General features: G+C 37.5%; 3 protein-coding genes across 6 annotated transcripts; 1 reads left to right on the forward strand and 2 right to left on the reverse strand.

Moving 5' to 3' along the window:
- The first annotated feature begins 1770 nt into the window (after positions 1-1770).
- Positions 1771-3028, forward strand: LOC106317416 (F-box protein At5g10340-like). Of its 2 annotated transcripts, none has more exons than XM_013755238.1 (4): positions 1771-1957; positions 2439-2516; positions 2622-2700; positions 2836-3028. In XM_013755238.1, the coding sequence occupies exons 1-4, from the start codon at positions 1789-1791 to the stop codon at positions 2963-2965; spliced, it is 456 nt and encodes a 151-aa protein (XP_013610692.1). In that variant the 5' UTR covers positions 1771-1788; the 3' UTR covers positions 2966-3028. The 2 variants fall into 2 exon arrangements, with proteins under 2 accessions (XP_013610692.1, XP_013610693.1); XM_013755239.1 differs by having other exon boundaries at positions 2879-3028.
- Positions 3029-3353: 325 nt separating this feature from the next.
- LOC106318694 (protein BRANCHLESS TRICHOME-like) lies at positions 3354-11356 on the reverse strand. 3 transcript variants are annotated; one of them, XM_013756788.1, is made up of 5 exons: positions 11010-11356; positions 5569-5934; positions 5256-5362; positions 5084-5179; positions 3354-4995 (listed from the first exon to the last, which is right to left on the reverse strand). In XM_013756788.1, the coding sequence occupies exon 5, from the start codon at positions 4271-4273 to the stop codon at positions 3470-3472; it is 804 nt and encodes a 267-aa protein (XP_013612242.1). In that variant the 5' UTR covers positions 4274-4995; positions 5084-5179; positions 5256-5362; positions 5569-5934; positions 11010-11356; the 3' UTR covers positions 3354-3469. The 3 variants fall into 3 exon arrangements, with proteins under 3 accessions (XP_013612242.1, XP_013612241.1, XP_013612240.1); XM_013756787.1 differs by having other exon boundaries at positions 5569-5950; XM_013756786.1 differs by lacking the exon at positions 11010-11356 and having other exon boundaries at positions 3354-4286; positions 4383-4995; positions 5569-5808.
- LOC106314326 (beta-carotene isomerase D27, chloroplastic-like) lies at positions 4946-5924 on the reverse strand. The gene is made up of 4 exons (XM_013752217.1): positions 5569-5924; positions 5256-5362; positions 5084-5179; positions 4946-4995 (listed from the first exon to the last, which is right to left on the reverse strand). Exons 1-4 carry the CDS (start codon positions 5922-5924, stop codon positions 4946-4948), a joined length of 609 nt encoding a protein of 202 aa, XP_013607671.1.
- Positions 11357-14545: the final 3189 nt, after the last annotated feature.

Below are 14545 nucleotides of genomic sequence, written 5' to 3' on the forward strand. Positions count from 1 at the left end.
GAGACGGGATGATGAAGTCTCTCAGCTGCGCGACGTGTTGGAGACGACACAACATCAGCTGTCGTCGACACAAAACGAGTTGGCCTCGACAAAATCGTCGTTCACAGCTCGTATGACTGGTCTCGAGAACTTCTTGGACGTCATAGCGGCCACAAATCCGGAATGGGAGGCCATGTTCAGGACCATGAGACAACAAAACCCCATTCCAGGCGAGACATCCGTGCAAGTCAACGAGGAAGATCTCTCGAGAAGGAGCGAGGAATTCTACGACGCGGCAATGCAGCATTAGTTTTTTTTTTTGTTATTGTATTTTAAAATTCAAAACTTATTTATATATTATATAATTTCATTTTAATTCGGCCAAAAAAATTTTTCCTATTCGATTTAATTTCAATTAAAATTTTATTAATAAATTAAATAAATATAATTTTTATTTATAAATTCAGTAAATAGAAAACAAAGTAATTTCGTCGCTAATTCCCGATGTATTAACGAGGAAAATTAACGACGAAATATCGAGGAACAATTATCGAGGATTTTACGTGGATTTACTTACGATTCTATTACGACGAATTATTTTCGTGTTTCTTACGTTTTTATTACGACGAATTTATTTAGAGGTTTTTGCGTGTCTTTTACGACGAATCATTTACGAGTTTCTTACGAGGAAGCACAACGACCGCGTTACGTGGAAACCCCACGTGGTCTTTACGACGAAAACTTAATTCTTCTTTACGAGGAAAATATAACCTCGCTAATTAACGAGGAAATGGCGACGAATCTTCTCTTACGACAATCATATAACGACGAAACGCCTTTCATCGCCATTTCCTCGTAAGCCTTCTTTTCCGAGGAAATAACGACGATTTTGGCCGTCGTTAAATTTGTGTTTTCTTGTAGTGTTTGTTTACGTTATTTCTAGTGTTTTTATATAATTGATTAGAAGAACTCAAATAAAAAAAGATACGATTTTAGTTTATAGTAAATCTAACTATCATATTTATATATCTTTTTGTTTTAAGAAAAATGTACATATTATACCATTAGTAATTCTGTTTACTAGGAATGATTTGATTCAAAATGTATTTTACTCAGGCTGCTCCAGAAATTTTGACAAACAAGAATTGCAGACTAATCTTTGGAAGCATTTAGCACACGTCTCATATTCCTCATATGGCTTCAGCACAGTGCCGGTTCTAAGATATTCATGGTCCAATACGAAATATAAAAATGAGGCCTTTAGATAATACATAAAAAATTATCGATAAAAAAATCAAATTTATGATTAAAAATTACAATATCTTTAAAACTAGTAAATTTTTTTATCAATTCTTAAATATTAGTTTTTTACATTTTTTTCTACAAAATCATCTATCAAACTTTCATAATCAAATGCTTTGATCTTTGATCTATCTCTTTTAATCGATAACATTGAAGACAATTATGTTAAATTATTATATTCCTTTTAATCCACTCATATTAAATAACACGAAAGGCTATATAAAACTTAGTTGTCTTTTATTTAGAGATGGCCCATCACCTTATTAACTTATCGAACATATTAACACATGTTAACAAATAACAATATTGAATAATTAGGCCCTAAAATGTTTAAATAAATAATAGGTTCCATACTAATGTATCACATGTATGGGGTCAAACCCGGGCCTGCTTCAGCATGAGAGGGTTCCAGTGATAAGATTCAAACAAGTATTCAATCAATGGAGATCCACAATACAATCCAAGAATTTCCAAGAAAGACAGTTGAGCTGTCGTTAGAAATCTGTTATGCGGAGGCTGGAGATTGATCATACTAAAAACATAACATTATCATCATCAGTTACCCAAGTCAAGTTACCTATTAAGGAGCGTTTTGTTTGTTCCAGTAGTTTTGATGATCTAGTATGCCTCTTGCATCACTGGGATGTGCCGATCCTGGCCCCTAATTTTTTAAGAGGTAATTTTATATAGATATAGATCTTTAAATTTTCTACGTTTTGACATGAAATTTTTTTTCAAAAGTAAAGTAAAGAAGTTAATATTCGAAAGAAAATTAAAATTAAGAAGTATATATAAAAATATAAGTTATAGTGTATTATATTTATTTATATAAAATGAGTTCCCGCATGAATTTATGAAAACTATAACATGTTTAAAAAAAAAAAATCTTTGCATCTTGAATGACAAATTTATGAAATAATATATTGTCATAAATGTAAGTTTGCAATGATTTCTTCTTCTTATTATTTTTAAAAAAATATATATACTGATTTTGTAAAAGGTTACTTTATAAATTATGACATCTTTATTTTTATAAAATGAGTTTCCGTGCGATATCACACGGATTCCTTATCTAGTTTATATAGATATGTTGATCTCTAAATTTATGTAAAAGATATTAAAGTTCCTACTAAATAGTTATGGCCCCAAAATCTCAGAGGATGTCCTTCTGGTGTATTGCGATCAATCCAACTACTATATGGCATTGAACTCTCCCCCATCCAAATTTCAACAAGGTATGTCTCCCTCTTCCTACCATTTTTCTTTGACTAGATCGGGTATACACCCATTATCTTCGCATGGATTCGGTAAAGATTGATTCAGTGGCACCTACAAACCAGTTTGGCTATATAACTCTCAAGAGTTTGACGATGTTACAACTACATGTGAAGTTTTCGATTTTAGCACCAACGCTTGGAGGTATGTCACTCCTGCATCCCCTTGTGAGATTACTGATGAGCTCCCTCCTGTATATGAATATGTAGAAGGATCGCTTCATTAGTTCACAAAGTGTGAAGAAACCTAAGTATTATCATTGATTTACTTGATAAACAGTTTCATGTTCTCACTCCCATTTCATTTTCTTCACCAAAACAAGAGGTCTAATCCAGTGATATGTGTACCTGCACAAGTTGAGGGCATTTTCTTTCTCCATATATCCAGCACTAAATTGTTTATGGCTTAAAATCTCATGACCGGCCCTGAATAGGCAAATAACATTTCAGATGTATGTATCAAAACATACAGAGAAACAGCAACAATCATTCATGTAAGAAGGATCAAGAAATGCATTTGTTTATTCATTCGTTGGTTCTCTAAAAGATCAGATTAGAAATCTCATTGGTTTACTTTTGAAGGAGAACAATTGTCTCTCTAATTCACTGCATCATTCAATACCAAAACCACTGAAGCAAGTTCAAATTTTTCAGTATTTGCTAAATTGATTCCCAACATGAAGCTAATTAGACTATAAACATATGCTTTACATTTCAAATGGTAAGTATTAATATTTGAAGTCAAATGAATAATGGAGGAAATGAAAGAAAAAAAAAATCAAAGTCTAGTTAGCTTCATGTTGCAAAATCCACTGAATATTAGTACAAACAAAGAGTGTCCTTGACAGTACAGCTTCCAGCTTAGATGTTGATTATTCAGATACAAATGAGAGGGAATATAGGCTTTTACAGTATCAAGCAGATGAGTGAATAGAAGCACATCTTGGAGTGGTCTTTTGTCTGAGAAGAGTCTTGAGCTGAACCTTTTGACACTCGATCTTCGAACCCCATTTCTCACTTTTTGATCTTATTGCTCTCATAACTCTCGGGAACTCCACAAACCCTTTGATCCCTCTCTTTATGTGCGGATTCTCACACCTCCCACTCGCAGGTGTACTACTCGCTCTATCCAGTATCTTTGTTTTCATGATCATGTTCCTCTCCTTGTCTCTTTCTTTATTAGACTCCTCTAACTCAGATAGCTTCTCCTCCAAGAAAAGCCTTGCATCCGACAGCTTCATCTGAACTCTCTCTTCCCTCAGAACATCTGCCAACCTATGCATCTGTCTCTCTTCCTCAACTTCTTGTCTCATCCTAACCATCTCTGCTTTCTCAGATGATCTCTCCTTTAAGAGCCGCTTGTATTGCATCTCCTCAGCTTCTCTACCCTTTCTCTCATCCTCCACATCTTTGGCCAGCCTCATGTTCATCAGCTCTGCCCGTCTTCGAGCTTTTCTCTCGTAGTCCAGCTCTGCCTTCATCCCCTTGATCTCGGCTCTAGCTTTCTCTAGTTCAGATTCCATGAAGACTCTTATGAAATTCAGATCCCAAATAAAAGACTTGCGTTGGTGTTGATGCTCTTGAGACTGTGAGCAACAGTAGTAAGGGTTGTCATAAAGTTTCCATACGGAGTCCATTATATCTGAAGTGGTGGTATTGTGAGGATCTGAAGTAGGGATTCTGGTCATCATCGTTTCATGACTCCTCTCCATCTTCATATCTAAGCTTTAGCTGTAAAAGGAGGTGGTGAGATGTCTTTTATTTTTAAACAATGTATTCAGTATAAAGGAAAAAAGGAAATAGAAAGTTGGGTTAATCTATTATCACTTTAGAAGATGGAAGTGTGTTGTAAAGCTGAAAGACTCATCACATGTTTATCAGCTCTAATCATTCTTTCTCGAGTCTTTCTCTCTCTCTCTCTCTTGACCTCAAAGTTAGCTGCTATCTTTAGAGAGTAAGAAAATTGGGCAGAAACAAAGGCTGTCTTACTCTTTAGGTAACTAACAATAACAGTTCAATGTCTGTGATTGTTTGTTGGGCCAACCAACTTCCATGTGCTTTCAATGAATCACCTCCCAATCACACTCTTTTCATTCTGTTTGTACTCTTAGGTGTGGCCCATTCAAATATTAATGTTTCACCTGTTCAGTTTTGTACACCCTAGCTATAGGAATTAAATCAGAAATACGCTTCACGGAAAAGTGGAGAGAGAGGTATACGCTCAAGTGTATGTGTATCATAAACTTTCACAACTCAACTAGAATAGTAACAAAGAATACTAACTAGTATCAAGACTCTTTACATTGTTGACTTTTATCTGTATATGTTTATAAAAAAGTATGTAATGTATATCTCTTGGAAAAAAACACATCTGGCTGGTCAAATGCCGTTCATGCTTGTAGTTTAGGGCAGACTGGCGAGCTTGGATTGGACATAGAACCTGCATGCAGGTAGGCAACATCATCATGTGTTAGTTTAAATTGCATACTAGCTACATCTAATTCAATCTGAGACTTTGCAAGACGTACATATATATGCTAGACAAGGTTGTTTGGTGGCTGGATCATCCTCAAAGGCAGGAGGCGCTTGGCCGTATATCATCTCGCAACTCATATCATCAAAATCTACAACAGAAAATGAAGAGAATGGGCAATTATGTTGAGGAAGAAGAGATTATATGGTGAGAAGGAGATTACTTACTCGGGTTCATGGTGAGTGGGAGGCCAAACTCATTGGTGAAGAAATCTTGTGTTGGGATCTTGCACATATTCACACACATTCCTACACACCCACTGTTCTCCAGATACCTTCAATATTAATAGAAGTAGCAAGTATGTGAACGATTTTGGGAGCTACGAATAATTTAGTAAAAATATAAATAAAATTTTTGAGGCTTTATGTTTATGTATATTAGGTTTTAAAATTTTGGAAATCATACACCAATGTTTCAGTTGCCGTGCCTATGTCCACAACAAGTAGTAATAGTCAAAAACAATTTGAACTTAATTGCTACCTGCATTTCTTTATACGAACGCCACTTCTCTGTTTCACCCCATTCACTTCCACTTCTATGACCTGAGAAGGACCAACCAACCAGTGAAAGAAAGGCACTGTAAGAGCTGCATTAAACTCTGCTGCCCATTTCGTAGGTGGAAACAGTTTTCTAAACTGTTCAGGAGCGCCAGGAGGAAGCATGGAGAGAAGAACCTCCCTCACAACCTCTTGCTGCTGCGTCCTAGATCTTCCTTGCATCACCCTCTTTGAAACCTCAACGAAGCTCTCGTAGTCGTAGTCCCAAAACCCTTTCTCCTTCATCTCATTCTTCTTCTTTGAGCCACCAAACTTTTCCATCTTTGATGTAGCGTACATCCTTATTCCCCTATGATTTGGCTTTCCTTTTTGTTATTTTGGATAAGCATTAGTTTTCCTTAAAAGATTAGGATTAAGACTTAAGATTCTAATCCCTAAGGATTTAGGATTTTATGTTATATATATATAGTGATCTCTTGATTTGTAAGAGACACAACTTTTGAATTATTGATTAATATACTTAGAGCTTTGGTGTTAACAAACTCTTGAATCCTTATTTCCGGGCATTCTTAGAATTCAACGGTATTAAGAAGGCTAAGTTAACGGGTATTCTTAGAATTCAATGTTACCTTCGCGTTATCGGTTACTAGACGGTACTTCCGCTCCGTCAATTGGTATCAGAAACTTGGAACTTTCGATCCTTATCGTTTGTTTTCGATCTTGTGATGGCTCCTCGACCAGGCAAAGAACCAGCTAACGACTGGACACACTTTCAACAATTCTTGGAAGATTTTCAAGAGAACTTTCATGATGAAATCCGCAGAACCTTGGCTGAATTCATTCAGCCAGGAGTTCAAGCCGGAGTTCAGGCCGCATTAACAGCAAACGCTCCACTTGCGCCAGCACCCCAGCGGCAACGTCGCAACAACAACCCAGTGTTTGAAGAACATGAAGACGGCGACATTGAAAACCCTTTTGGAGATCAAAATCGTCATCAACAGCAACATCACCATCAGCAACGCCAGAACAATGACGATCCTCGTTGAACTTCAGGGATTAAAATTGATATTCCTAAAGGAGGATCACAACCAGAGGAGCTACTTGATTGGTTTGTGACCGTCGATGAATTTATTGAATTCAAAGACGTTCCAGAACAGAAGAGGGTGCCTCTCATCTCAATACGTTTTCGTGGACATGCCGCGTCGTGGTGGAATCAACTTAAACTGTCACGTACACGACGAGGAAAAAAAAAATCACGTCATGGGACATGTTAAAGAAACATATGCGAAAATCATTCATTCCTTACAACTTTGAGCGTCTTCTGTTTCAGAAATTTCACAATATACGACAAGGATCACGCTCCGTTGAGGATTACGCTAACGAATTCTACCAGATGTTGACAAGAGTCGATATTCATGATTCTGAAGATCAGTTGGTAGCTCGTTTCATTGCAGGACTACAACCACAGCTACAGAATATGCTTCATCAGTTCGATCTGTGTTCTGTTTCAGAAGCGCGCCAACGGGCGTTACTCGTCGAACAGCAAACTCGCCTCAGCGCAAACCAATGGTCTGGTAACTCCAAATCTCGCAACACAACTACAGCGGAGGACACCAAGTCTGTGAATACTCAGACAGCAACAACATCTTCAGGATCCAAAACCACGTACCACACTGACGAACAAACGGACGCGCGACCAGCACGACCTAATGCTCTCAGGTGTTTCACGTGTGGAGAACAGGGACATATTCAGACAGCTTGCCCGAATCGGGGCCGAAGAGGGTTACTTGCCACTGATAAAGAATTCATAGGTGATACTATCTATGACGAAGATGAAGAACAGTTCGATGATATGGAAGAAGAACAAGTCGCGGGTGACACAGGTACTTTCCTCATGATACGAAGAAATTGTTTTGCTCCAAAAACAAGCGAAGCATGGCAACGGACATCATTATTCAGCTCTACTTGCACGATCAAAGGAAAAGTATGCCGCTTCGTTATTGATTCAGGATGTTCAGCGAACGTGGTTTCAGAGGAAGCGGTACGCAAACTCTCTCTCAAACCGGAGGCTCACCCACACCCTTACCGACTCCTTTGGATGCAAACCGGAGCCGAGGTATATGTCTCTCAATGCGCCCTGGTTTCTCTTTCGATCGGAGCCTTCTACAAAGATGAGCTTTACTGTGATATCGCCACCATGGATGTGTCTCACATTATTCTAGGACGGTCGTGGCAATATGATCGAGAAGTTATCCATAATGGAAAAACGAACACACATTCGTTTCTATTCCAGGGACGTAAGATCACTCTTCTTCCTTCTCCGGACGCTAATAACACGATCAACATCACTACCCCGGCATCTTCATCAAAACAAAATTTGATGATTATTTCGAGATCCCAGTTCGAACAGGAGTTACAAGAAGCAAGGCCATTATTTGCTTTGGTATCAATCCCTCCAACGCCTGCACAGCTACCGCCTTGCCCACCTGAGTTTAGTCCGATTCTCACCGAGTTTGAGGACATGTTCCCAGAGGAGTTACCAGCGGGGCTACCTCCACTCAGAGATATTCAACATCACATAGACCTAGTTCCGAATGCAGTCTTACCCAACCGAGCGCACTATCGCATGAGCCCAGAAGAGCATGAAGAACTTCGACGCCAAGCTGAAGACTTACTGATTAAGGGTTATGTTCGAGAGAGCCTCAGTCCGTGCGTAGTACCAGCACTGCTCATCTCCAAGAAAGACCGGTTGTGGCGCATGTGTGTTGACAGCCGAGCGATCAACAAGATTACAACACGTTACCGGTTTCTCATACCACGGCTTGATGATCTCCTTGATCAGATCGGAAAAGCCTCTATCTTCACAAAATTGGATCTTAAGAGTGGTTATCACCAGATTCGTATTCGCCCGGGCGACGAGTGGAAAATCGCTTTTAAAACTCGTGAAGGTTTATTTGAGTGGTTAGTAATGTCGTTTGGGTTATCTAACGCGCCAAGCACGTTTATGAGAGTCATGAACCAGGCTCTTCGCCCCTTTATTGGCCGCTTTGTCGTCATCTACTTCGACGATATCCTGATCTCTAGTACAACAATGAACGGCCATCTCTCTCATCTTCGTGATGTGTTGCTGTCTCTGCGTAAGGAAAAGTTGTTTATTGTTAAACAGAAGTGCGAGTTTGGTGCATCCGAGGTCCTCTTCCTCAGCTATGTCGTCTCTGCAAGCGGTCTCCGGGTCGACCCGCAGAAGGTTGAAGTAGTCGCATCGTGGCCTACACCAACGACAATCTCGGAGGTTAGAAGTTTTCACGGTCTGGCTTCGTTTTACCGGCGTTTCGTCCACAACTTCAGCGCCATTATGGCTCCAATAACCGATTGCATGAAGGGTGGTTTGTTCTTTTGGACAGATGACGCAGCACGGGATTTCACTCTTATCAAAGGAAAACTCACTTCGGCTCCGATCTTAGTCCTCCCATACTTTGAAGCACCTTTCGAGCTTCATTGTGATGCTTCAAAATTGGGCATCGGTGCTGTTTTAAGTCAACATGGTCGTCCGGTTGCGTATTATAGTGAGAAACTGGCTGGTGCTCGTAGCCGTTACAGCACTTACGATATAGAATTCTACGCAATCATCCAGGCCATCAAGCATTGGCGCCATTACCTGGCCCATAAGGAGTTTATTCTATTCACTGATCATGTGGCATTGAAATATTTAGGGACACAAGATAAAATCTCGTCTCGACATGCCTCGTGGACAGCGTACCTGCAGCAGTTCACATTCGTGATCAAACATCAGTCCGGCAAGCTTAATAAGGTGGCGGATGCATTAAGTCGCAGACATGCTTTGGTATCTACACTTCGCGCCTCAGTTTTAAGAATGGAGTGATTTGCAGAACTTTACGAGACAGACCCATTCTTTGCTCCGATCGTACAAGATGTGGCGCGAGGTATGCGCTCCGAGTACACCTTGGTCGATGGCTTCATCTTCAACAACAATCGTTTATGTGTCCCGGATTGTAGCTGGCGGCTACAGATCATCAAGGAACTTCATGGTGAGGGCCACATTGGTCGGGATCGCACACTAAAACTGGTCACAGATTCTTATTTTTGGCCTACACTTCGCCGAGACGTTGAACGATTTGTACGTCGTTGCGTTACTTGTCAACAAGGGAAAGGAAACGCCTCGAATGCTGGCCTCTATCTGCCTTTACCGATTCCGACCCAGCCATGGACTGATATCAGTATGGACTTCGTTCTTGGGCTTCCTCGTACTCAACGTGGTCATGATTCTATCTTTGTCGTGGTCGATCGATTTTCCAAGATGGCGCACTTTATTCCTTGTAAAAAGACAACTGATGCTGTGCAGGTGGCTCAACTCTTCTTTTGCGAAATCTTTCGGCTCCACGGTCTTCCTGTGTCTATAGTGTCTGATCGAGATTCAAGGTTCATTGGGCATTTTTGGCGTTCGCTCTGGAAGTTGTTAAAAACAAGTTTGAATATGAGCTCTGCGTATCATCCCCAAACCGACGGACAAACCGAATTCACCAATCGCAGCTTAGGAAACATGTTACGATGCTTGGTTGGTGATAATCTAAGGTCGTGGGACTCGCTCCTGTGCCAAGCGGAGTTCGCTCATAATCATGCGAATAATAGAAGTTTGGGTTTCAGCCCTTTCAAAGTTGTATATGGTGTCATTCCGAGGGCATCCCTGGTGTTGTCAACACTTCCTCGGCCTGATGAATTTCATGGTTGGGCGGTGGAACTGATTGATAAGATCTCCCGCGTTCATACTCAAGCTCAAGACAACTTGCAAGGCACAACTATAAAGTACAAACGTGCGGCGGATAAACGTCGGCGAGAGGTCCATTTTTAGGTTGGCGAGTATGTCTGGGCGGTGCTTATTAAGGAAAGGTTTCTGGTTGGACAGTACAACAAGTTGAAGCCACGAAAGTTAGGACCGGTCGAAGTCATTGAAAAGATCAGTCCTAATGCATACCGACTGGCTCTACCTCCGCATGTCAGTACCGCAGACGTTTTTAATGTCAAGCATCTGTTCAAGTTTGAGCCTGATGATGGCATCCTTTTTGGATTCGTGGACGAATCTTTCATACCGGCGGAGACGTGATGTAGCGTACATCCTTATTCCCTATGATTTGGCTTTCCTTTTTGTTATTTTGGATAAGCATTAGTTTTCCTTAAAAGATTAGGATTAAGACTTAAGGATTCTAATCCCTAAGAATTTAGGATTTTATATTTTATATATATAGTGATCTCTTGATTTGTAAGAGACACAACTTTTGAATTATTGATTAATATACTTAGAGCTTTGGTGTTAACAAACTCTTGAATCCTTATTTCCGGGCATTATTAGAATTCAACGGTATTAAGAAGGCTAAGTTAACGGATATTTTTAGAATTCAACATTACCTTCGCGTTATCGGTTACTAGACGGTACTTCCGCTCCGTCAATCTTCCTCGCGAACAGTCCCATGAACACCCTCTCAGCTAAGCCATCGTTGTATCTAGTCTTCTGCCCTATAGGAGCTGGCTCTCCGCTCGGCTCCGAGATCCCACATCGGATACTGCCACGTCTCCCGAAGTTGAGATGAATTGCTTGGAGACTAGCAATAGCCGCCATGGATAAGATCTTTCCCTCTCTCTGTTTCTGCTCTTCCCTACCAACGCACTCTGCTTTTACTATATTAGTGGCCACACACATAATACACACACGCAAAAGGGTGAGACAGAGAGAAGATTCAACTCAAAACTTACAAGTGTCCCACTTTGTTTGCCTCTTGAAACAATTTTTCACTTTAGTTATTTTTCTACTTCTGCTATAATTTTTGTGGACTAAACACATCTCGGCCCATTGACATACAATTAGACATAACTGGCAATGTAAGCATTTTTTTGACAACATCAATGTAAGCATATATTTATATTCATCAGTCATCATCATTATTTTTTTAAATCCTCATTTTAATTTTAAAATATTTTTATAGAGTGTAAATTAGGGGTGGCAAAAAAATCAAACTGAACCAAACCGAACCAACCCAGCCGAACCCAAACAAAAGTAATGTCCCAAACTATTTGGTCAAAAATTTTGTCAACCCAAATGGTTCGGTTTGGTTTTAAGTTAAACCGAATAGAAAAATCGAAGTGTTTATTTAATTAAATTAATTAAGTATACTAACGATATTAAAATTAAAGATACTTAATCATTTAGCCTAAACAATTAAACATAATTTTTTATTTTTTATTTCTAAATGAATAGAAGAGACACAGCTAATAATAAAATAATATGATTCTTATACACTATTATCAAAGCCAAAAAATACTATGATATTTATATTAGGTTTGAAAATAATAATAGAAAAATTATTGAATTGCATTTTCTACATTTTTATTGTGATGTTTGGCTTTTACGTTTAAACTAGGTTAAAATCTGCGCCTTGCGCAATATGAACATTATATATAAATTATTTTTTACGTATTATATATTCTCTTGCATATTATGAAATAATAAATATATATTAAATATTAAAATTCAGTAACTATTACGTATATTATCAAATTGATGTGAACACATAAACAAATTATTAATCTAAACAAACACTTTTTATTTTATATGGTCTATAAATAAATTTAAATAGTATTAACATATATAGTATATTTTTAATATTAATATTTATTAAATAATTGTTTTCTACTTATATTGTTTTTTGATCATTTGTATCATTTTATAAAAAAATTGAATCACTGATAACAAAATTGTGTGATGTTTAATAGTTTTTGTAATTTATAATTTAAAAAAATATTCAATGCAAAGTTTAAAATTTAACTATTAATTTGTCAATATTTATTCAAATCTTTTATCAAAAAATGTTCAATTTTTTTTTCAAAATTAAAATATTAAAATATTTTATATTGTATATAGTTAATTTAAATGATATTAATATATACATATTTTAAACCTAAGCAAACCAGACCAACCCAAACCAAATTCAAATTTAAACCGAAATGTCTATCCCAAATGCAAATGAATAGATTATTTACTTCTTTTTTTTTTAACCGTTTTTGTCAACTAAAAAGATTAGAATAAGCCTCTATAATAAAGGTTCCATGAAATTTTGATAGCTTGCTTTACAATTTTAATCTCAAAAGTATATGCCAGATTATATCTTAGTACAATTATATTTTATCTACACAGTTTTTCATCAGCGGTGGTAGCGGTAACAGTGGAAGAATTAGATTCTTTTTGTTTCTCTAGTAGTAGCAGTACGACTTCAAAAGTTTTCAATCAGTTTCTTACTTTTGATTATGTCATGCCTAGTAGGCTAATACTCTTAAGTAGACTGTGTATTAAAAACATGAGAGAGAGAATTCCTATCAAAGATTCTCAACACTGAATAATTTGATTAGTAAATTTATCGACTAAATTTTGGAATATTTTACATTTTAAAACCTACAATAATTTATCGAAAACAGTTCTAACCAATGTGTATACTAACCAAGAAGTTTATTATTCTGTTAATTTAGTTTTTTATAACTAAATTTAGGTAACAATTATCCTGAAAAAGCTGTTATTTGTGACACATTATAAGTTATATGGATAACATATAACCTTGTGTTTATGTCATGTTATGTTCTTTTGGCTAGAGAAACAACCTGAACATCTTTTAGAAAAAAAATTTCTACATCTAAAATATGCAAAATTAATATATATATATATATATATATATATATATTATAACAACTCGTCCCGTGGGAACTATCCACCCTATGAATCTTAGGCTGATCCTACAGAGCACCGACTCGAACTCCTCACATGTAAATCTTCATTGATTTCTCCATATAAGTTATTGATGTGGTTGGCATTACTCGAACCCAAGACCTCATCCTTTAACAATTCAATTATATAACATTTTAAGGCGTTATGTAGCCAAATCAATTCTTTTAAACGTTTCCATATATCACAACTTGGGATCTTACAATTCACCCATTTTCAAAGAACGCAACGTCCTCGTTACGCCCGTTGCGCCCCACGACAAGTCTCAAATCGCCTCTCGGGTCAAAACCGAAATGGCTAACATGGCTCTGATACCACTTATAACGCTCCGACCGCCCACGGTTAATGGGCCAGCCACATCTACTTTCTCGGCCCCGTGGATCCCATCCCATTCCAACGATCGGTCCGTTAATTTTTCAAGGCCCAAAATCATTTCCTTGTGCATTAGCCTCACTCGCACAGTATCGCGGATCACTTCATAATAGGTCACACATCCTTTCACTACTTCAGCCCAAGTACGCTTAACTCTGGAGTTCTAAACGAATGTGTGACGGAAAAAGTAAGTCAATTTTGGTGACATAGTTAACCAAATCAATTTCTTAAAATCTTTCAATATATTACAACTTCGGATGTTGCATATATATATATGCAAAATTTAAGACTTAAATCTGTACAAAAATATTTAAGAATACAAACGAAGTTTAGCTAATCCTTAATTAATTTCAACAAATCCGTATAATCTTTCTTGCTTAGATTAACATAATCCAATATAAACCATCTAATTCCGTGTGCAATGCAAAAAAGCTCATACAACTTTTTTGAGCTCTAAACGTGCATGTTCTCATTTTGTTCCTTCTTTAAATGCCATCCTAATCTACAAATTGATCTATAATCAATCCAATATAAAATAATAATAATAATAATAATAATAATAATAATAATAATCCAATATACATATTTGACAAGTTGAGATTAGCGCAGCGAGAAGTCTCACGACGCTTTGATGCATGACAAGTTGATGAAATACAGACGGATTCATTTATAAAATATATGAAAACGAGGGCTTATCTGTCAAATTCATATTTTTGTCCACTATATAAACCAGCAGACCAAATAAACTGGACCTGTCATGGCTTGGTTCTGATACCAGAAACTAAACCAAGAAAGAAAGAAA

The sequence above is a fragment of the Brassica oleracea genome, chromosome C9, assembly GCF_000695525.1.
Source record: "Brassica oleracea var. oleracea cultivar TO1000 chromosome C9, BOL, whole genome shotgun sequence".
Classification (NCBI taxonomy): domain Eukaryota; kingdom Viridiplantae; phylum Streptophyta; class Magnoliopsida; order Brassicales; family Brassicaceae; genus Brassica; species Brassica oleracea.